At 45.6% G+C, this 21,967-nt stretch overlaps 3 protein-coding genes across 17 annotated transcripts in view; 2 read left to right on the forward strand and 1 right to left on the reverse strand.

Annotated features, from left to right (window-relative positions):
* The first annotated feature begins 2,785 nt into the window (after positions 1-2,785).
* Task7 (TWIK-related acid-sensitive K[+] channel 7) lies at positions 2,786-7,869 on the forward strand. The gene is made up of 5 exons (XM_076810300.1): positions 2,786-3,184; positions 3,272-3,427; positions 3,781-4,124; positions 4,504-4,622; positions 4,772-7,869. Exons 1-5 carry the CDS (start codon positions 3,058-3,060, stop codon positions 5,034-5,036), a joined length of 1,011 nt encoding a protein of 336 aa, XP_076666415.1. The 5' UTR covers positions 2,786-3,057; the 3' UTR covers positions 5,037-7,869.
* A 161-nt stretch (positions 7,870-8,030) lies between these two features.
* On the forward strand, positions 8,031-10,407 carry LOC143367987 (potassium/sodium hyperpolarization-activated cyclic nucleotide-gated channel 4). The gene is made up of 8 exons (XM_076810279.1): positions 8,031-8,266; positions 8,337-8,558; positions 8,641-8,827; positions 8,911-9,045; positions 9,142-9,334; positions 9,422-9,613; positions 9,674-9,897; positions 9,980-10,407. The coding sequence occupies exons 1-8, from the start codon at positions 8,031-8,033 to the stop codon at positions 10,262-10,264; spliced, it is 1,674 nt and encodes a 557-aa protein (XP_076666394.1). The 3' UTR covers positions 10,265-10,407.
* A 134-nt stretch (positions 10,408-10,541) lies between these two features.
* Ppn (proteoglycan-like sulfated glycoprotein papilin) overlaps positions 10,542-21,967 on the reverse strand; it is a 112,576-nt gene continuing 101,150 nt past the window's right edge. For 9 of the 15 annotated variants that reach the window (XM_076811433.1, XM_076811434.1, XM_076811445.1 and 6 more), the window contains 13 exons: positions 21,588-21,758; positions 20,869-21,084; positions 20,620-20,790; positions 20,109-20,525; positions 19,118-19,330; positions 18,802-18,972; positions 18,102-18,344; positions 17,593-17,915; positions 17,271-17,421; positions 16,158-16,679; positions 15,533-15,688; positions 15,328-15,441; positions 10,542-14,622 (listed from right to left, as the gene is read on the reverse strand). In XM_076811433.1, the coding sequence (XP_076667548.1) occupies positions 14,420-14,622; positions 15,328-15,441; positions 15,533-15,688; positions 16,158-16,679; positions 17,271-17,421; positions 17,593-17,915; positions 18,102-18,344; positions 18,802-18,972; positions 19,118-19,330; positions 20,109-20,525; positions 20,620-20,790; positions 20,869-21,084; positions 21,588-21,758 (3,071 nt within the window). In that variant the 3' untranslated portion in view covers positions 10,542-14,419. The remainder of the gene's footprint in view (positions 14,623-15,327; positions 15,442-15,532; positions 15,689-16,157; positions 16,680-17,270; positions 17,422-17,592; positions 17,916-18,101; positions 18,345-18,801; positions 18,973-19,117; positions 19,331-20,108; positions 20,526-20,619; positions 20,791-20,868; positions 21,085-21,587; positions 21,759-21,967) is intronic. The other 6 variants (XM_076811442.1, XM_076811446.1, XM_076811440.1 and 3 more) reach the window with 4 other exon arrangements.

Genomic DNA, 21,967 nt, shown 5'->3' on the forward strand with positions numbered 1-21,967 from the left:
GTCGTTTCCAAGGTGAACTCTGACGTAAGAGCCGAAACACGACGAAACTCTCCTGACAAATAAGGCGACTCACTTTTAACGAACCATGGAACCTATCCTTAATTCCCCAGTCGTGTTACCTCGCCATCAACCCCCCCGTGTTATTAGCAATATAGAGGTCGGTGTTCGTTATCGACACGACTCGATCAAACAGGATCATCTATCTAGGATATGAGTATGCAAATGCTTGCGGAGCACTATCTCCTCGTGTTCGACGCACTATTTTGTATGAGTCTGTTGGGGCGGAGGCGGGGATGAAGGCTCCCTGTGGAGCGAAGCGTGGCAATTTCGCGCGAGATACGTGCTCGATCGGCGAATAAAAGTTACATTTGCGCGCGACAAGGGAACAAGTTCGTCCGTGCGCGTAGGGGTTAAAGCGTCGCAGACTTTTAACGAAGTTTCGGGAATTCGTTGGCAGGGCAGGATTGGGGCACGTGCTTGTACCCCTGTTGCCGAATAAAATAGCTCTTGGCAAACAGCTTAATGGAATCGTGAGGTGTGTTTGTTACAGGAGAGTGTAGTGTTCATTAGCAATGTTATTATTGTATTATTTGAGAAGGGTCTAAGACGCGGGTGTACTTGGTACGCTTGAGGTGGAATAGTTAAGGTCCAACCTTGACGAAGGTACTGCAAGTAAAAGGATTTACGTTGTATGTACTTGCTGTAGTCTTGTTCGCTCTAAAAACGTATGACGCTTCGTTAAAAGCTTCATCCGATGCTTTGTGGCGATTCCTCTCGCGCATTTTCCCCTCGGATCGCATGCTTCTCGCGTACAGAGCGACAAGGCGAGTTTTTGATAGGATATTCGTTTCGCGAGTCTGAAATATAATCTATAAACAACGATAAAGTGATACGGGTCTCGGATATGATCGTTTTTTAAAATAACCCCACGTCTGGGCGAGAAAACCTCTTATTTTTCGTTTCTTCTACATTTATTGGCTCGACCTAACTCTCCGCCGTTTCTTAAAACGAAGGCGTGACAGTTTCGCTGTTCCAAAGGAGCGTAAGTTTTTGAAACCTTCGAAAGGAGCTCGACGGAAATAGCGCTGCCAGAGCACGCCAGGTTTCGAGTACCCTAACTCTGGTTCGTATTTTTTCGGCAATGTGGATTTCCAGCACCGTGTCGGGTAGCGATGTATAAAGGAACAGTTATCACGGGGATCGAGCCTGCTGCTTCAGCCATTTACGAGGCAGAACTCTTGCTCGTAAATTTCGCCTCTTGAGGCATGTAACTGCAATAAAACTGCAGTACGCGTGAACGTGGAATCTTTCTGTGATGTAGCCAGTACCACGAGCGCCCTTTTAAAATTCTCTGGAGGTCAATGTAACTCTAATTTAGTACCTCCTTTGAACGATGACTCCCAAATCCCGTTCGAGCCCAGGGAATTTCTCAAAAATTCCATCTGCGATGCAGGGAGTACAAAATCGATAGTAATAATTGATATTAAAGCGTCGTTTGATTCTAATCTCCGAGACGCGCTGGAATTCCTTCCGATAAGCGACTTTTTTCACCCAACCTAGATCGAAGGACCTGTCACTGAATCTCATACATTTTTTATCCATTTTTTCGCATTTGTCCCGCGGTGCTGCGACGAGTGCCAAGGGAATTCCGTGACGAGCTCAAGCTCGACAACACCGTGTTCTACATTCATGGTAAACAAGTAATCCTTCAAGCAGCACCGGAGAAATTTCAGTCTGAAGGACAAGTACGAAGAAAGGAAGGAAGCTCGTCGAGAAATCTTGGATCGCCCTACTAATTTTTAATATACCTTTTGCATCCTCCCTGTTTCCCACTTCTCTTCGCAATAAGGCCAGTGGAATTACGAACCAAGACCACGACGCCTTTCGCAAGTTTATTGGAAAATGTTCCCAAGACTTCCCCTAATTATCTCAATAACAGTAACAGTAATGAATTAAGAACTCCTGAAGCAACTTATTCTACACGATAAACGTCCGTAGCTGCAGCGGACTAAAGTACAAAGAACAACCAAGAACCTACGCTCTCAAACTACCACCCTGCACGGTAATTAATCAATTTTCAAGCTGAACAATAGCCCAGCATGGGCAACAAATAATTACACGAACAACAACGCTGCGGTGTAACTCAGCAGCGGAACAAGAACCCAAGAACACGCAGCCCTAGGCAACTCAATTACGCCCAGCCGTGGAGAAAGTTAACTCGAAACTCTATCGAGTACCAAGTTCCTACAGGAGCACCCTCCATCCAATGGATCGAAGGATACTCTTCCCTAACTCTGCAGACGGTAAAGAGTCCCCTAAATTATCAGTGGTAGCTAGCATAGGCATTGATTTTCGTCAGCCCGTTCCCATTCGCTCAGAAGCGCCACGTCTGACCAATGACCGACTTGTACTACTGAAACGGGACATCCCTGCGCTTACCAGTGGTCGGACTCGTTTCGGTGAAAACTACTGTGCACAAAACGTCCTCCAGGATGTAGGCCTACATTGGATAGGCATTTGAATATATCAGACACGCGATTTTAACCCACTGTATACCCAACGTACAGTGTATTTTTCTTCCCTTAAAATACAGAAGCAGAAAAGCAGGAGAGAACGGAATAGAAATTCTGTTACGGTAGACAGAAGATAGCAGTTACTCGTCTGGTATTAAATACACGGAGACTCGGTTACCCGGCCGATACAGGGGTGTAGCCCACGAGGCTTATCCCAGCGCGCGTGTCTGATCAATACTTCATCCCGTCGCGTCTGAAGCAGCGTCGAACGACGAGGGTGCCGTGGCTGCTGGGCCTCCGGTTTGTCGTGCACGCGTCCCGACGTTTTCCACGGCCGTTCCTGGGAACATGTCGCGCGGGAATCGATAGCGCCGCGTCCGAAACGAGAATGCCGTCGGTTCCGTTGTTCCTGTTCCATCGCGAGAGGCATGATTGAGAAACGGCGGCGCGTGTTCGTCTCGACAAGTGCGTAGAAGGGTGACGGATCGTTGGAAGGCTTCGTCCAGTTCGTTGGTGGTGAGGCTGGGGCAGTCGGAACGGGAAGATGAAGAGGCCGAACGTGAGGACTCTGGCGCTGGTTGTGTGCACGTTCACGTACTTGCTGGTCGGGGCGGCTGTGTTCGACGCCTTCGAGTCGGACACGGAGAGGAAGCGTTGGGAATTCCTCTCCGGTGAGTATCCCGCAATTCGGTATTGGCGGAATCCTCGCGAATTCTGCGCCGCGCCGAGTACTTATTCACCCGTGATTATTTCGCCAGAGATTCGCCGTAACATGATGAAGAAGTACAACATCACGCAGGAGGATTACAGAATGCTGGAGATCGTTATAATAGAGAACAAGCCGCACAAGGCGGGCCCACAGTGGAAATTCGCGGGTGCCTTCTATTTCTCCACGCTCGTGCTTGCTATGATCGGTGAGTCAGGTTTTTGATATCGTTTCAGAACATTTTGAAACAGTCAGCTTCGGGAAATGCATCGTGAATAGGGTAGTGATTTCCAACCTGTGGCTCGTGAAGTGATTTCTGTAGGCTCGCCACGATTTTTTTTTTAATATTATTCAGTTTGAATTATATTCTGAAATATCTATTGTTAATGTGTGTTCTTCACTTTAATAAATTTACCTCACCTTATATGGGGAAAAAGGTCGCAGGTTAATTGGATATTTTATAAGGGGATCGCGACACAAACAAATTTGGGAAACACTGATACAGGGTAACTGAAAATACTTCCTTGACCTTTTCCCGCTAATTTCTCTCGACGTTCGCAGGCTACGGACACTCGACGCCAGTCACCATAGGCGGGAAAGCTTTCTGCATGGTGTACGCCATGGTTGGCATCCCTCTGGGCCTGGTGATGTTCCAGAGCATCGGCGAACGTTTGAACAAGTTCGCCTCTGTGGTGATCAAGCGAGCAAAAACGTATCTACGATGCCTGAAAACAGAGGCGACGGAGTTGAATCTGATGTTCGCGACCGGTTTGCTTTCGAGTATAATCATCACCACTGGAGCAGCGGTGTTCTCGCGTTACGAGGGGTGGAGCTACTTCGATAGCTTCTACTACTGCTTCGTCACATTGACTACTATCGGCTTCGGCGATTACGTCGCTCTTCAGGTAAATACCACCCGACAAATATCCAATTATATCACACTCGATCTGTTTCGGCAAAATCATCTCTCACTCTCTCTCTATTTCTATCCCTCTTTCTTTCCACATCAGCCGAAAGAAACCTGGATCAGCTGATGAACCTTGTATTTACTTTTCGCGATCACATATACAAACATACTGTTCCTCATTTACACTCACATATACACTCTCGCTCTCGTGACCGACGCGAGCGCTCGGTTATACACATCAGTAGTCTCTCGAGCTGATAAACACCTTTGTATCATCTCAATCATTAATTCCCTCATTCGCAATAAACTGCACTATTCTCAACATATTTTGAGTTACCTCTGTACACGATCAATCTTTCCACCGAAAAATGTTACAGAACGACCATGCACTTTCCAATAAACCAGGATACGTGGCCTTAAGTCTGGTGTTCATCCTATTCGGTCTGGCCGTCGTCGCTGCCAGCATAAACTTGCTCGTACTCCGTTTCATGACGATGTACGTACTCGTTTCCCCAATTGTTAATTCAAGGGATCTTATAAAAATGGTCGGAACACGAGAAGAAATATTTTCTCAGACTTCACCCTGTTGCATAATATAGTAGAATTTCCTGGCTTCCGTTAATCGCTGGTTTCTTCGGTAAACAGGAACACGGGGGACGCACGCCGCGACGACAACGAGCTGGTAGTTGTTCCTCACCATGTTCCAGTGCTGGATGGGCAAGTAATCGCGGTGAATGGGCGGCTGCTGGGCGGCCACGTGCCGATAATTCACGACATGGACGACTGCGTGAAGGTGTGCTTTTGCACGTGTCTGCGGCCGGCAAATTCGGAGCACTTGGACCAGGGGTACCAAGGCTACAGGTCTCCATCGGCCTCTGCCAGCCTCCGCAAGAAGCGCGCATCCGTCTGATGGAAGGAGTTCCGTCGTCGCAGTTTACGCCGTCGACTATCGAGGGCAGACAGCCGGGAGCTGCTCGGTATCGACGTGTAAAATCAACTCGAATCGAGAGTGCCACGGGTCTACTTTCACGCGAAGACAGAAGAACAGGAAGAAAAGGTTCTGTGGGTGTTTCACGGGATGGTATCCGCAACTGTGTTCTTAGGATCTACCTTAAGGCGTTCAAGGACACGTTCGAAGACGCGTTCGTTGATTTTTGAAGACGTATTTTGATGGGCCCCACACCTCGGACTGACAATTCTAGGGTAGCAGTTCACGAATTACTCGATCCATGTTGTATTATACCGATTGGATAGGCGTAGAACCAGGAGACGATTTGTAGACGATTTTCTAACGATTTCGTACGTTTCGTATCGTTCCGAGGTACCGGTTGTTCTCCACGCAAGTCGCTGAACTTCGAGCGAATTTAGAGCGGGACAGTCATGTTCACTGAACTTTGGATTCCAGACGTGCTACCGAAGTTCGTGCCGTATCGGCGTTCCTCCGCGAATCGGGGATTACATTCGTCGCTTAGAGGGGTTAGCTTTGCTTTCGACTTTGAAAGAGTAACATTTCTCCCACGGTGAAACGTTGGAAGAAATGGTGCACTCGATTTGGTGGTAGAGTGTTAAAAATAATTATGAAAAGACATTTAACTATGTACCTCTCACATTTGGTAGCAAAAATCTAATTGAGTTTGTGATGTATTGTCCGACCGTAGGGGAAATTCAACTCGTACGATTTTAACGTGACACGCTATAAAATGAAGCAACCCTCATAAGAGACAAATGAATCTCGCTCCACGATAGTCGAAGCAACGGAAATTGTCAAGATCTGGATTTGCCCGAGATCGAGAGCATCTCGTTAACCACCTTTTATATTTATATGAATGTATGCGACAGAAAAATACCCTGACCTCGATTGTAAAATTTATATGTATATCAAATTGTATATATATATATATATATATATATATACAATTTGATGTTTGTACCAGTAGACGTAACACGAAAGTCACCGTATCGCCACGAAAAATTTATGTAATCGTTGATCGGCGAAGGAAATCGATCTTAGGGGGTCGTGCAATTTTGTAGTCACGGGAAGGTGGATCGTAGGTGGATCTGCACGATTTCCTTGCACGTTTTACGCGTCATTGATCCATCTGATTATAAATTAAGCAGATTATACGAATTTTCTTGTAATCGCGACGCAAGCAACGAAGACACACGCTTGAGCGTCGTATTTTTTTAATCGAGTAGAGGATATACTAAACGACAAACAGGAATATCTGGCAAGACTGATAGTTGATGTTAAATTAACCAGGTAGTTATTTTTTTAACGGAGACGATTTCCTAGGTGCGCCTTCCAACTTTCCACTTGTAAATCAGCTGCATTAAGTTTCTTTCTTGTTCCCGATACTGAAATATATAATATAGGATCGAATGCTTGTTCCTAATCAGAAACCTTGTTTTTAACCAGATCAACATGTTCAGCAAACTTGTAAAGTCGGGAGCAGTAACTGAATGGTTCCTAGATACATTCGATCTCCAAGTTGAATTACTAATGAAAGAAAGAGTGACCCAAAAAATAGTCTCTTTTTAGTTCCGCGATTTTTGGAACTGAATTTTATGCGAAACGATACCTTATGATGAGGCATCAATCGCGAAATTTTCAAGTTGAGGTGACAATTAGTTTCTGAGATATGGGAGGTTATAAAAGTGAAAATTCGTAAGTCCGATAATTTAAACAATTATTTCCAGGGGTTTTGCTGATTGTCAACAACGAATTTGAACTTAGATTTTCAAAATTCATACTGGCCGTTTCAAAATGGTGAACGATATATTTAAAAAAAACACCCACTACACAGACATTTATATTTCTTGATTTTGATTTTTTTTCGTGAATTTTGAAAATCTAAGTTCAAATTATATAGGTTGACGCGTTAACGAATTTCCACTTCGTTGACCTTCCATATCTCAGAAACTAATTGTCACCTCAACTCGAAAATTTCTTGCGATTGATGTCTCATCATAAGGTATCATTTGGCACGAAATTCCGTTCCAAAATTGTGGAATCAAAAAGAGGCTAAAAAAGGCTTCATTTTTGGGTCACACTTTGCTGTTTTAGAACTTTCGATAGCCTGAGGGTCTCAAACATTGAACATAGAAAATAGAGTTTTGAGGCTTCCTATCCTTCAGTAGTACCGAGTCTTCATTTATCCTGGCGTCGACTGTAACTCTATAAAAAATACCGAAAATGTCAGACAAGCCATGTCCTTCAGACATTTTAATTTTTTTATTAGCTGAAAAGCTTCAAGGCGCATTGGACAACGAAACCAGTTGGACGGCTAAGGCACGAGTTTCGTTCCTTTTTCTTTCCATTGTTCCAGCTCAAAGTCGCCAGTACCAATACGCTTCTGTACCCCGGCGAAATTTTGATTCGTCAATTACAGCATCACTGATCCATGCAGCCAACACACGCACAAATCGTCACGCTCGTTCCCCGTAATTGCAGCGAACCACGCATCGCCATCGTACACCATCATATGCACTGTGAATAAATAGGATGCACCCTCGTTTGTATACATGTATCTTAGTTCATAGAATGATCGTTCATTGTGTTACAATGACGGGACGCGGTTGGGTATATTTTTTATCGTCGAAAGATTTTTAATAAACGACAGTTCACTACCCTGTGCTTTACGTTCGTCCCTCCTCCGTTCATTCTTCCCAATGTTCATGCCGTTCCGGGATTCGCCAACTTCAGACCGTGATGGAAAAGCCGAAGCTAATAATCTCAATTCCAATTAAAAGCAACAGGGGAAAAGGAAATAAATATATACTGAAATTGATAAACGAATATCATTTAGCGCCCTTCATCTGAATTCCTCAAAGGGTCCAGTGACTGGAAACCAGAGATTCAACCCAACGAGTAAAGGTTAAAAGAAGCAAGCAGAGAGTTTTGAAAATGAAGGAACACGCTTGTACATTACCAACGAACGGGGAAAGCTTCGATTTCAGTGGCAACGCGACGAACTCGAAGAATTTAATATTCAAGCAAGCGTGGATGAACGTCTGCAGGATCGGCGAAAATACTCCGCGGACGAAAATGTATCTCGCCAGCATGGCAGCTGTGTCTGCTGAAAGAAGAAGGCACGCCGCCCTTCCACATTGGTGGATCGTACACCCCTTCAGTCACTCGAGGTACCAGACCGCTGTTTATGGATCGATTCCCGAGTAAATAGGGGTTCGTTCTGTTTAAGAACATCTTCAGGTTCCTCTGGGATGTAACGATGACGGTGGTGCTGCTGATTGCCTTTCTGACGATACCCTTTGTAATTTGCTTCGTCGTGATGTGCCACGACGCCATCTACTTGGACAGAGTGAACCCTTTAATTTACGCGTTCTGCTGGGTGGACATTGTTTGCAACTGCATCACTGGGTACGACGAGAAGAAACGCACGCGGGTCGTATTGGAACCGTCGAAGATATTAAAGTACCTCGTATTTTATCACCACGGATTTTTTCTGTTATCTACCTTTACCCGCCTCGTTATTTTCGCGCAATTCTTCGCTCAGCCAGTACCTCAAGACTCTCCTTATTCCGGATATCCTTTCCTCCTTGCCATGGGATCACATAACGCTGCCGTGGCGGCGGCTACCAGGGCGAAACTCCAGCCGCCTGATCGTTTTAATAAATCTTCTGCCCCTCCTGAAGCTCTCTCGTTACGGCCACGCCAACTTGCAGATTTTGGAAATGTTCACGGTAAAACGATGCTTACGGTTGTCGAAGCTTGCCGCTTTAACGTCAGTAGACTTCATCCTGACGCTTTGCGCATGATATTTCAGTACTTCAAGGTGCTGCATTTCTATTACGAAATGGTCACCACCCTCATGCTGGCCTTTTACATCATGTTCTGGTTCAGCTGCCTGTGCTACTTAATTCCTATCATGGTTCTCCAGTTCACTAACTCCCTGCCCGAAGTAATCGATCGAACTATCGCCGAGGCAGTGACGCTAACGAAACCTTAGCACGCGAAGGAGTAGAAAAGGTTGTTGAACCCTGCGTTCCATTCGCAGGATTGCCACGAGTGCTGGATAACTGACTTGGATGATAACACAATAGCCGGCAGGTTCCGGAACGCGCTGTTCATCGTCGTGGAGCAGCTCTCGGCTACCGGTTACGGGCTGTTCGTGCCGGGAACAGACGGCCACACAATACTCAGCTGCATTCTGATGATAACAGGCAGATTTATCGAGTGTTACATCCTAGGTGAACCTTTCGCCCAATCCAGCTACCAAATACCTCTCTGAATATCATCCAGCGGAGGTAATCATCTTCCCATTCACCTCGTTTCAGTGATGCTTATCCAGATAAAGGCTGGCAGAAAATCGTCGAAGTCCAAGTTCCAGGAGATCGTTAACCAAGTGGCGGCTTACACGAGGCAAAAGCAGCTTCCAGCGCATATGAAGAAACGCCTCCTGGCTTACTATCATTACCGTTTCCGGAACAGCTACTTCCGCGAGAAATTGATCCTGTCCGCTTTGTCAGGTACAGGACCTCCGTTCAATCTCTCTAACTGTTCCACTTAATGTGTTGCTCGTGCATCAGAGCAACTGCGCGAAGAGATCGCGCTCCAGTCGAGCCACCGTTTGGTCGAGAACGTGCCGATCTTCAAAGCTTTGCCGAAGAACATCCTACGGTCGATCATTAAGAACCTGAGGTTCGAGCTGTACTTGCCAAACGACGTGATAGTGAAAGCTGGGGCCCAGGGTGACTGCATGTTCTTTCTGTCCGCTGGGACCGTCGCTGTGTTGACGCCCACTGGAAAGGAGGTAATTTCTTCTCCTCGTTTAGACGTGGTTCTGGATAGAGTCTTCAGGTAATATCAACGTGCAATCGTTTGGAATTCAACAGATCTGCCATTTGGACGACGGTGCACATTTCGGCGAAGTGGCGCTCTTAGTTCCCGACCAGAGGAGGGTGGCGAGCGTGATCGCGATCGAGGTCTGCGAGGTGTATCGCCTCGATCGTAGGGATTTTCGCAAGTGCATCGCTGTGCACACGGAGCTGTTCGCTAAGATCGAGAGGATCGCGACGGAGAGGGTCGAGAGAGCGGTGGTCATCGAGAAACAACACCAACGATACCTGATGCGCAGCTCCGAGAGCATCGACGCGTCTAAAAGATCGAGGAGGGCTTGATCGATGGTGAAAGATCCTGAAATTCGCCGGTGTGTTGTAAAGACAAGTTTCAACATTATTTTCAGTGATAATAGTAGAAGATAGTGAATCGTTAATTATTGGTAATAAGGGGATACAGTGCTTTGTTAATTTTCACATTGAAATAAAGGTTTGAAGAATGATATAAAGGCTTGTGAAGCAGACTTCTTCAAGTAACGGTAACAGTGGAATTTCTTTGATATAAAAAATATGCCAAATTTTAGGACACCACCGAGTCTTCCTCAAAGAATAATCATGCTGATTGTTTAACCGTATATTTAAGGATCTTATATATTATTATTGTCCATACATTGTTTGTATAGTGGCATTCCTTTACGTCTACCTTTATTTTATAATTATATATATATATATATATTATATTAATCGTCACCTAGGATACTTACAGTTACAAATACACTCACTAAAATCTTTAGCACTGTCGCGATGAGCTATGCACGTATAGAATAATACACTGGAGACACGAATAAGTGATTAACTTTTCTTTTTGTTTTTTCCATTTTTTTTTTTTTGGCAATTCTCCTTCTCGTGAAACGCTTAACCCTTCGCCCGTGTCCGTAGCGATGATCGCGAACGTGATCGACTCCCAGAACGTTTCTAAAATGCTAGACAGGATGCTCGGGGGATCGAAGAAGCGTCGAACTGAAAGAATCCCGGGAAACTCTCTGTCTGTACGCGAGGTGTGTTCCATGTTCTTGTGAGATCTTACCCTACGATAATGAAATGGGACTGAATGCTTCGAAATCCTTTTCCCCAACTCTGCGATACTTCTGTGACCGAGCCGAAGGCCGACCTACGTACTTCCAAAGGCTGAAGAAACAAAGTGGCGATGGTACACGGAATCTGAACATTCGTCTTTACACTTCTAGCTGATTTAAACCTGGAATTCCTACACTAATCAACTTCGCTAAGTATTCTGTAGCAACTGGGACATCTGAAGAGCTTTCCTACGCTATGGGACTCTATATTTATATTACAAAGTGAATGCTGTATCAACAATCTCTCCGCTACTATTAGGCAACTATTCTGCTATCAGGATATGGTTATTAGAGCCCGTTGAGTACTCCGATGACATTAACCAAGTATTTCAGATACTATTGCACAGACTCCGTTCGCTTCTAACAATTTGAAACGTCGAGTACTCGACCAGCTCTACCCCACGATCTGACGATTCAAAGTTATCCTGTCTTATAAGTAGAACAGATTCCCGGAAGGCGTTGACTAAAACTATCGAACGACCCTGTCACGATCACTTCTACAGACGCTGGAGTCTCTACGAGGAGCTTCGTTGCCCCATAAGATATGTCGTCTTTAACGAGTATATAGGTGATAGTGAGAATTATATACATCTCTAGTGTAACAGTATGTGAATGGTAGGGCATTGTACAAGACTTAAATCACACGGTAGAAATATAAATTATTTACTATACGAACAAGGGTTGGGGCGGAGGGGGGGGTGGGGTGGATCTACTGAAATGACGTTCACTGCGCGTACCTTGCGTTCCGTTAAAATCGATTCCCCGTCCACCTACGGTGGATCTATTCCATCTACGTCCGATATGCGATCAGTAGGATATCTATGACTCGTAAACTATACTGAAACTAATTTATACATTCGCTAGATAGTCGTCGTGTCGCTACGTTACAACATATCCGTCACAATCGTGTAATATCTAGTTTGGTCAGATCTAGAGGAGCACGGAGGAGAAGAGTACTCAATATGTATTTATCTATTCTTCTGTCCCGTTGGCCCGATTCCTCCGAGTGAATTGGGGAAGTCAATTGCACCCCCGAGAAAGTATCGCTGGAGTGGCAATGTTTAATTTCTTCCACGATACGCGTTCGTTTCTGATGCAGCTACGAGATTGTCTTAATGTTGAAATTTGGTCGAAGGCATAAGTGCGAAGCTTCTTCGCTTGGCGTATCGTCTGAATTGTTCAGTCCGAAGCTTTCGGTAAAATTGTGTCCGCCAACGGTGAGAAAGGGGGAAGGTGTAGGAAAGACGTCGAATCGGAGGAATTGGTTCGGTGTGATCATCTAAAATCGAAACGTCGATGCTGCGTTGGTTTCTCGAACCGCGACTGAACATCTCGAGAGGACTTGTTCGTTCTGATCGTTCACTACGCTGTATTTACACTAATCGGTGTCCGTATGCAAATTTATATTTAGCACTCTTTCCCCGACACTTTCGAAGGGCATCTAATAAGGCACTGTCATTTTACTGTGACTGAAACGATAAGGTGAAAGAAGAGCGTCCTTCCCTACGGTTCCGTGGATATTCCATCGACTCGGATCGATTAAGTAAAACTTACGTCTACGATATACATTATATAAATGCTTTTGGTACCTTTCCCTTCGGAATCCTGATATGCTACGAGCTACTAATATTCCTGTGGCGTTTGGGTTCAAGAGTCCACGTTACCTGGTCGCTCCTTCGTGCATAAACGCTTCAATTCGAATTGAAAATTCATTTAGGAATGATGGCGCTCTCAAACAGAATCTTGACTAACCAGAATCAGAAATGGAGGCATTAGAAATCGTTCGGATTCAAATTCCACGTGACGAAGTAGAAAAATTCCAAGTCCAAGGTGTCGATTACATTCCAAAGTTTACAATTTACCTTGAATTCTACCTTGAGAATTCGACGATCCGGGGCGACATGAACTCGAATCCCCCAACACCAAAAGCTCACGACAGATGACACGGTATACATAGTAACGGTACGTAGTTAACATTACGATTAAAATGTTCAGGAACAAATATATAAATGCAACGCGTTAATATGCCCATGTGACGCGGTTTCAGCGCCGCAACAGATCGTACGGCACAATCGTGCAAAGATGCAACGAAACCTCTGCAAAAACTCGACAGCCGAAATTCAAGGATTAAAAGCCTGGGCTGTTAACGCCTCTCACTTAATTCCCCAATGCACGCGGGCTCCACGAACGAAGCCAACGATCGCTCCCCGATGTTGCACCTTTGCGACGTTCGATCGCCCCTAAGATTATTATCGTTCAATCGTGATCGAGGACTATTTGGCGGCGGTGCACTTGGCGATACGTCCGGATATCGATAATGAATAAGTAATAACAGTATCATAGAGTATATAAATGGCATACAGCGTTAATAAACTATTCATATTGTACAACATAACGTGCGTATATGCTTCATACAAATAGGTACAAGTCTCCTGCCTCTGTTCGTTCGATCGCGCGACGCGACGGCCGTTAGGTAAGAAAAAGATGCGACGCTCCCACCTCGGAGTTCTATGCCACAAGAGAAACGAGGGTAACAAGCGGGCCCGTGAGATTTCCAGTGGCGTTTTTTGCTCCCCTAACATTTACATTCCGCGAGACTTGCATTGGTGGCTCGTATCCCGAGGCACGAGACAGATTGGTCGCGTATTCTCGGTGCGCCGCGACTGCGTTTCCAGGATCTCGCGATGATCCCTCGTCGAAGGTACGAAACGCAGATGAAACGCCAAGCATTCTGGCAATCCTTGACTACCGTTAGAAAACAGAAACAATGTGAACGCGACATAGACATCGATAACCCTTTAAGTCTTCTACCACGTCGCAGAGTTTGAAACGCAGTCGCAGGTGCCGGACACCAGAAACGGTCAACGTTGCATACGAAGAAAAGGAAGCCGGGAAAGGGGAGAATATAAAATCGGAGTACCTTCCGAGGTCCCTCGCGTCTCCCAAGAACAGTGATTAACCCGCCTAATATGGCTTCGACCGACTAGGATCCAGCGTCAGATCGTATATACATGGATGACGACGTCCGATAGAAGCAGCGACGAAACGTGGACAGCTTGCTTCCGTTTCCTCCTGATTCGCCGCGCATTTCTGCGTCTCTGCGTCTCTCTCGCTGTTGCTTAATATATTAAGATACCTATGTATAGACGTTCTAAGGCTTTGGCAGTGAATTAAGGTCGATTATACGCAGCACCCCCCGAGACGCAGGTGTTCACTCGACGTCTCCATCCTCTGTTCCTCTGTCGTCGTTCCCTTCGCGTCTGCCCTTGATTTAGTGGATGTTTTCGCCCGATCGTGATCGCTGCTCGTCACCGTCGGCGTGTCAGCCACGCCGCGAGCACCGAACCCTCCATTCGGGGTGTTAGACGAGACTCTTCAGGATGTGCCTCCGCCTCCTTCTCACGTTGTTCAGGTGCGGTCCCCTGGAGGGCAGCTGGCCGGCTTCCGTGCACGAGCGGCAACAGAATTTCGCGTAGTACTTGTGCTTGCAGTATCTGGCCTTCACGATCAGGTCGCACTTGGCGAAGAACGTGTTGTCCTGGCAGTTCGGGTGGATGAAGATTCCTGGAGAGGGGACATGGTTCTCTTCAATTTTTTCCAATAATTCTGGGGTATTTTCAGTGGGGATAATGTGGCGAAGGTGGGCGTGCACATTGAAACTGTGGCTGGGCTTTCGAGGAATAAATGTTCAAGTAAAACGTAATGGGCATTTTCTGCTACCCCTCTCTCTGATTTCTCGAAATAAAATCGCCTGAGTAAATGTTCAAGCGTTTCGCGAATAAGGAGAGTATTTTAGGTGTCCGCCTCCGATCATTTTGATTTTTGGATATGTTATAGAGGACCGAAAAATAAGAAATACGTGTTTTTTTATTTTTCCCAGTTTTCATATTTGGGGGGTGAAAACTGCGTTGAAAGTTAGGGTTGAAAAATCATTTTTGTGGATTTTTGAAAATCTGGTGAGTCAGTCATATTTCGCATTCAAAGACACAAAATTCGTCCATTGACACTATTCCCCTATCTCTAATAGTTCTCGAGATATTCCACAAAAATGATTTTCCACCCCTAACTTTGAACGCCGTTTTCACGCCCCAAATATGAAAACAGGGAAAAATAAAAAAACACGTATTTCTTAATTTTCGTTCCTCTATAACATATCCAAAAATCAAAATGATCGGAGGCGGACACCTAAAATACTGTATAAATATTGTAAGTCGTAAGTGAAAGACGGTTGCACAGGATGAATAAGGAATTAAATTGATAATAATTTACCAGCAACTTGTATCTCCACGCTGTCGAAAGCCGACGAGTAATCGTTGTTGGCCTCGCAACGATATCGACCAGAATCCTCTCGGTTCGCGTCGCTGATCACGAGTCTGTTCACTTCTGAAAAGCGAATTTACATGGCGTGTTCAAATGCTGCTTCTCTTTCCTTTACTTTGCGATGTAATGGCGAGTTTTTAATCCGGGTACGCACCAGTAACCTGAATTCGATTGCTGGGCTGAATCAAGTCTTCATCCTTGTACCACGACACTCGGGGAATGGGATAGCCGTCGACGTTGCAGGCAATACTGACGTCGCTTCCTTCAGGGAACTGATTCTGCCCTACCGATATGCTGACATTGACAGGAACTGCAGAAAAATCACCTGCTTATTAAGGACACCTTAATAAAACCGATGGGAACGAGAAATATATGGAAAAGCAACTTTGCGATTTAAAAAAAATATCCTTTGAAGGACCAGCCTCTTCCTTCGATTCTGTAAAAATTACTATCAATTTCAACGCTGTTAATAAGCATGCAAGCAACGTTAGAGTAGCACAACAACGTAAAACATGACCAGAGCGTTCGCAGTCAAGGATGCAAATGATAAAGAACAAACCCAATTGCATCGTCGTTTTATGGTCCAGAAAAGAAACCCGTATATTCACCAGTAAATCTATCACCTCCCTACTAAACGAAAGAGTATAAAGACACACGATACTTAGTTCCCTTTAGAAACTTTAATCAATCCACACCCTCAACACCTATCCTTAATAAAGAGCGGGAAAACCGACGGTGCAATTGAAGCCTGAAAGAACCAAGTATTCATCCCCTCTCACCTCTGTACCTAGAGTGACCAGGCTCCAAGCTAGTGCTTCCTCCAAGAGGACTAACCGTGGGAATATGGGGCTGTCTAGAGGAATGGACGGGCGCGTAGGTTTGATAGTCGGGAGTCTGCGTTCGATTGGGTCTGTAAGGATACTGTGGTCTCTCTACGGTGGGTTTCCTAGGTGGTTGGACCAGGTATTTGGTGTACTGCTGGTACTCGGGTCTGATATTGTAAACGGGGCCAACAGCTTGCAGGGTGACCGACCAGGATGCCGCCCTGCCGATCGCGTTGAAGGCTTGACAAGTGTAGACACCGAGGGTGGGCAGTGTCACCGATCGAATCACGAGAGTGTAATCGGAGTCCTGCTCATAGGTCTCCGAGGACAACGGCAACATACGATCACCTCGCCACCAGGTGACGAAGGGTCGCGGCCAGCCCATTGCGTAGCAATGCAGGGCTATGGGCGAGTTCATGGTGACCGTCAACTGCGCGCTTTGCTCCCCGATTATGGTGGCAGCCAGTTCTTGCGGCTCTACACAGGATGCAAGAAGACAGCATGCACAGAGGGCGTTGGAAACCGTCACCGAGTTGTTAGAGAAACGGTGAAGAAGAAGTGGAGACTGAATCTCTTAGAAACGAATCGTTCGATGTACTCTGCGGTGGAACAGGTAGTTAAGCGCGAATTTAGGGAGACGCTGTCGGCCACATCGTCGCCTCTTTCACTAGAAACGCTGCAGTGTTGCGTGACGCTTGATTCTTTCGAATCTAAGCAATCAGTTCCACCTCGGTTGAAAATATTAGATTTTAGCATAACTTTAGAAAAGAAGTCTTTAATGTCCGTTTCGTTTCTGAGAGGCGCGTGTTACTTCCACTTCAACTTATTGTTTAACGCTACAAGTGTTACTATCCCTCTTCCAGATGCAAAATTAGTGTCTATGTTAACTATAGCAAGACAAGACGAACACGTTGGTGATTCGGTGAATCAAATTAGATTAACTACCAAAACTATTCTTGTTATTTTACCAAATGACGAAACATTCACCAAACAGTAAATCCATACCCATCCCATTACCTATCAGGGCAACAAGACCAAACATTTGGATAACACACGCTTTGCACGTACCTGTGACCACCAATTGGTATTCCGCTCTTACCGGTGGCCCTAGACCATTGTCAGCGGTGCAGACGTAAGTTCCACCGTCGTATTTGTACAGGCTGATGATCTGGAGGGATCCATCGAGCTGTATGCGCCGTCTGTTCTCTGCGAAACCGATCTGCGAACACCAACGTTCGTTTCGAAAACCGAGAAGACCGATATCACGCCTCGTCATTGACAGAAATTAAGTAAACCCTTTGGTAGCACTTAGGAAACAACTTTCGAACTGGAATCCTTGGTATCGTCTCAATTGGTTACTCTACTGTCTGTGAATATTAAAAAGTCTCACCAATGTCGTGTCCTTCCTCCACGTGATGGTCGGTCTGGGATTTCCGGTGGCCACGCACTTCAGCGTCACGTAACCACCCTCCTGAGCGCTGACCCGTGGCTCTTCGGGTTCCTGAATGGCGGCAGCTTCTGCCCCAACCGGGGGAGAAGTGGCCAATGGCCTTGGCGAGGTCGTTGGAACCTCCTCAGCAGCTGGTTCCAGACAAGAAGTTCCGCAACCATTGTTGCAACACTTCATTTCCCCAGTGCAATCTGCATCCGTGATGCACTCTTGTTCGCATCCAGTACTGTTCGACACCCTTGGACAGCGACCTGATTTCGTGACTTTGCAAGATGTACATTATTACGTTATCTTCCTTAAAGAAGCTAAGAATGGTAAGACGGTGCAGAAGAGGGAAGCGAGTAAAGAAATCATCGTAATATCACTTTGTATTCATTAATTTCTGCAGGCATTATGAAATTTTTTCAACGCGATAGAGGGGAGGGTGGGCAAACAGATTGGATAGTTACTTGATCTGCAGACACCCTTGTACTCGGTGCCATCCTTGGTGGCGACCAAGGTGATAGCACATCTGTTGCCGTCGGGGCAAATCTGTGCCCTGCAAGGATCCACGCAGCGGCATCGCTCGCAATCCTCGGAGTCCACGAAGGCCTCCTTGCCGTAAGGGCAGCGAACGGTATTGCATTCCTCGCGAGCTTCCGCGCAAGGGTCCTTTGTGTCTTTCCCGGCGTCTACGTTGATCTCGTTAGTGGCTGTTAGGAAATTATTTCGTGGTTAAACCGAATAGGAAACTGAGTTTCCTTGAAATAATGAGCGCAGAAGTGTGGAAACTAGTTGCCATTGAAGAAAGAGAAGAGACCACATGGTGGTAGGTATATTCGGCGGTGTAAGCAATATATGTACATCTTCACTTTCGGCGGAAATTTGAGGGTGAAAAATTTCGTGTAGATATAAGACGAAATGAAGAAATGGATAAATAGCCAAGGATGTGTCTGGCAGGAATATATACATAGGTAATTTCTTTGGAAGCTGTAAAGAAGCATGTGAACTTAGAACTGGTACAAATAAAACAATATAAAACGAAAAAATGCGATATGCAATTGTGTGTGTGTGTGCGCAGAAATGTGCACCACGATCGAAGCTAGTAGCTGAAGATCGAAATTAATAGAGGATCGTTCTTATATTGACGATCACGTTTTCTCGACTTACTCCCAAGGCAAGTGTTAATGCAAGACTCGAAGGTCTTGAATCTGTTACGATTGCCACCGCATCCGGTGTAAATGAACGCGCGACAGGTCTGTTGTTCCTCGTCGAAGTAGAACCGTTTGATCGTGAAACCGGAGGTACAGGACCCGCTGTCGACCGGTTCCTTGCACACCGCTGGATCATCATCGTTCAAATTCGTTATTCGAATCACTGATCGATTGTTACTGATCGCGAGAAAGCTTACCGATTCACCCCGTAACTTATCGAGCTCGATTGATTGAACAGATGCTTGACTTCGTAGATAACGAGATGCACTTACATAGATTCGAAATACTGGTGTCGTTTCCAGGTGGCATAGGCTCCTCGTGATGAATGCAAATCGACTCGCACTCGGCCATCGTGCTGAATCTGTTTGCGTTGCCCTCGCATCCACCGTACACGAATTCGCGGCAGATACGGCTAGTCGAGTCGTAATAGTATTTCTGGAAGGAGCCCCTACAGTCGCCAGGCTCCACTGGCAGGTTGCAAGTATCTGTGAAAATGTATTTCAACATTTCATACGATTTCGTTTGTTGGAAGGGTACTGGAATGGAGCCAGCTACTTGGGTGGTTGACAGATGTCACTTTAAGTATATTACTCGAGAATGGTATGGACATATCTAGGCACAAGAAATGCTAAAAATTTGAGAAGTACACAATGGCTAGAAAGTATACGAAGGAAAAGGATGAAGGGTGTACAACAGTAAGTTAGTAGATGAGTAGATGAGTAGATGAGTAGATGAGTAGATGAGTAGATGAGTAGATGAGTAGATGAGTAGATGAGTAGATGAGTAGGTGATAGATGAGCAGATGACTAGATGAGTAGATGAGTAGATGAGTAGATGAGTAGATGAGTAGATGAGTAGGTGATAGATGAGCAGATGACTAGATGAGTAGATGAGTAGATGAGTAGATGAGTGATGAGTAGATGAGTAGATGAGTAGATGAGTAGATGAGTAGATGAGTAGATGAGTAGATGAGTAGATGAGTAGATGAGTAGATGAGTAGATGAGTAGATGAGTAGATGAGTAGATGAGTAGATGAGTAGATGAGTAGATGAGTAGATGAGTAGATGAGTAGGTGATAGATGAGCAGATGACTAGGTGAGTAGATGAGTAGATGAGTAGATGAGTAGATGAGTAGATGAGTAGATGAGTAGATGAGTAGATGAGTAGATGAGTAGATGAGTAGATGAGTAGATGAGTAGATGAGTAGATCAATAGACCCCCACATTAATAGATAAATGGTGAACTACTCTTCCGTAATCTTACCTTGTCCCTGGAACCTTCCACAAAGACGTTCGCACTGCTCCTCCGTCTGGAAGCGATTCGCGTTTCCTTCGCAGCCACCATAGAGGAACGCCTGACACATCTGGCTGTGTGGATCGTAATAATAGGCAGTGATGTCAGCGTTGCAAGAGCCAGAATTGACAGTCATGTAACAAATCGGACTCTTCGAGACACCCTCGACTGGGGGCGGCATTGTGACGGTGACATTCGGAGCAGCTTCCGTTGCGGAGGCTTTCTGCTTGCACTTCTTCTCGCAGGATTCTCTGTCCTGGAAGCGGTTCTTGTTACCTTGGCACCCACTGTACTCGAAGTCGTAGCAGGAATCCGTACGGTGATCGTAGTAGTACTGACTGTCGACGCCATTGCAAGGGCCGATGACTTTGGGCAGGGTGCAAGGATCTGCGGACATTCGCGCGTAAAGTAATCATTCTTAATGAATCCTCGAATAGCATAACAGCACTATGCAATATCATAATAGCATAAAGGTACGAACCTTGAACGTCGCCACACCGATACTCGCATTCCTCCCTCGAGTTGAAGTTGTTCCCATTGCTCTGGCAACCGCCATATCTGAACTGCTTGCAGACACCCTCCCTGCTGTCGTAGAACCATTTAACTTCATCGCCGGAGCACGAGCCACGCTCGTCAGGAAGGAAGCAGAAGTCTGGGAAGTTTCACGTGTCTTTTTTTTTCACAAAATCTCACGAACAAGAAGCTATTATTCGAGTTCGCGTTATGTCACCTGGTTTAAATTCAACCCCCGTCGATGGAGCAGGCGTGGTGAGCGCAGTCTGACACCTGTTATGACAATCCTGCTCGGCTTGGAAATTATTCTCGTTACCACCGCAGCCGCCGTAATAGAATTGCCTGCACTGTTGCTCGTAAGAATCGTAGTACCATCGCTGAGTGTAGTTGTGGCATTCTCCCAGCAGCGCGGGCAACAGACAAATGTCTTGCTCTGTATCCGAATAAAAATAATGTTAACGCAACCGGTCGCGTTCATGTTCGACGATGGAAACGAGGAATCCTGTAAGTGATTGCTTCCTCGAAAGTACGAATTCTCAATCAACCCTCTCCCGCGTCGGAAACTTCGCGATTTCTTTTCGGCACTGGTAAGAATTCCTCGCTTCCACGTCACGTTCTCTGACAATGAAAGCAGCGTACAACGGACAAGAATCTCGTGACACGGTTCACGTACACGAAGAGATTTCAGATACTTTCTTTGACGGAAAGAATTTTGGCGCGCATTCAAAACGCAGCATCGTGCTTGGACATTCGCGTGCATGTGGCGCAAACTCTGAGCAAATCGCACGAAAGAAACATCAGTGTTTCATTGAACATTCGTGCTGTGAGAAGCGTTAATTGTATTATAAGAAGCAGACACGTTGCACGATATTTTGGGAAAGGAATTTTGGCGTTCTTTTGAAAGATAGTTTCACAGTGATTAGGGTGAAGTCTTACCGATCTTGGGCGGGCAATCAGACTCGCATGCGTCCCTAGACTCGAAATTATTTTTATTTCCACCGCAACCAGTATAATAGAATGGCATGCACCGATTCTCCGACTGATCAAAGTACCATCGAGACTGCTTCTCCACGCAGTTACCCTCCTCGCGCGGCAGCAAGCAACTATCTGTTAATCCCATTGATTATTACAGCATGCGGAGTTAGATATTTCCTAGCCATCAATCGTTTGCGATCTCCCTAAATCAATTACTCTCTCGCGATGGAACCTGTTATAATTAAAAGGACAAACGTATGAATCGCAAACGGTTGATGTGGCGTAAACTATGTTTAGGTGATTAGATCTCCTGGACACCTGAAAGTGTAAGCATTAAATCT

This window comes from Andrena cerasifolii, chromosome 4 (assembly GCF_050908995.1).
Source record: "Andrena cerasifolii isolate SP2316 chromosome 4, iyAndCera1_principal, whole genome shotgun sequence".
Classification (NCBI taxonomy): Eukaryota; Metazoa; Arthropoda; class Insecta; order Hymenoptera; family Andrenidae; genus Andrena; species Andrena cerasifolii.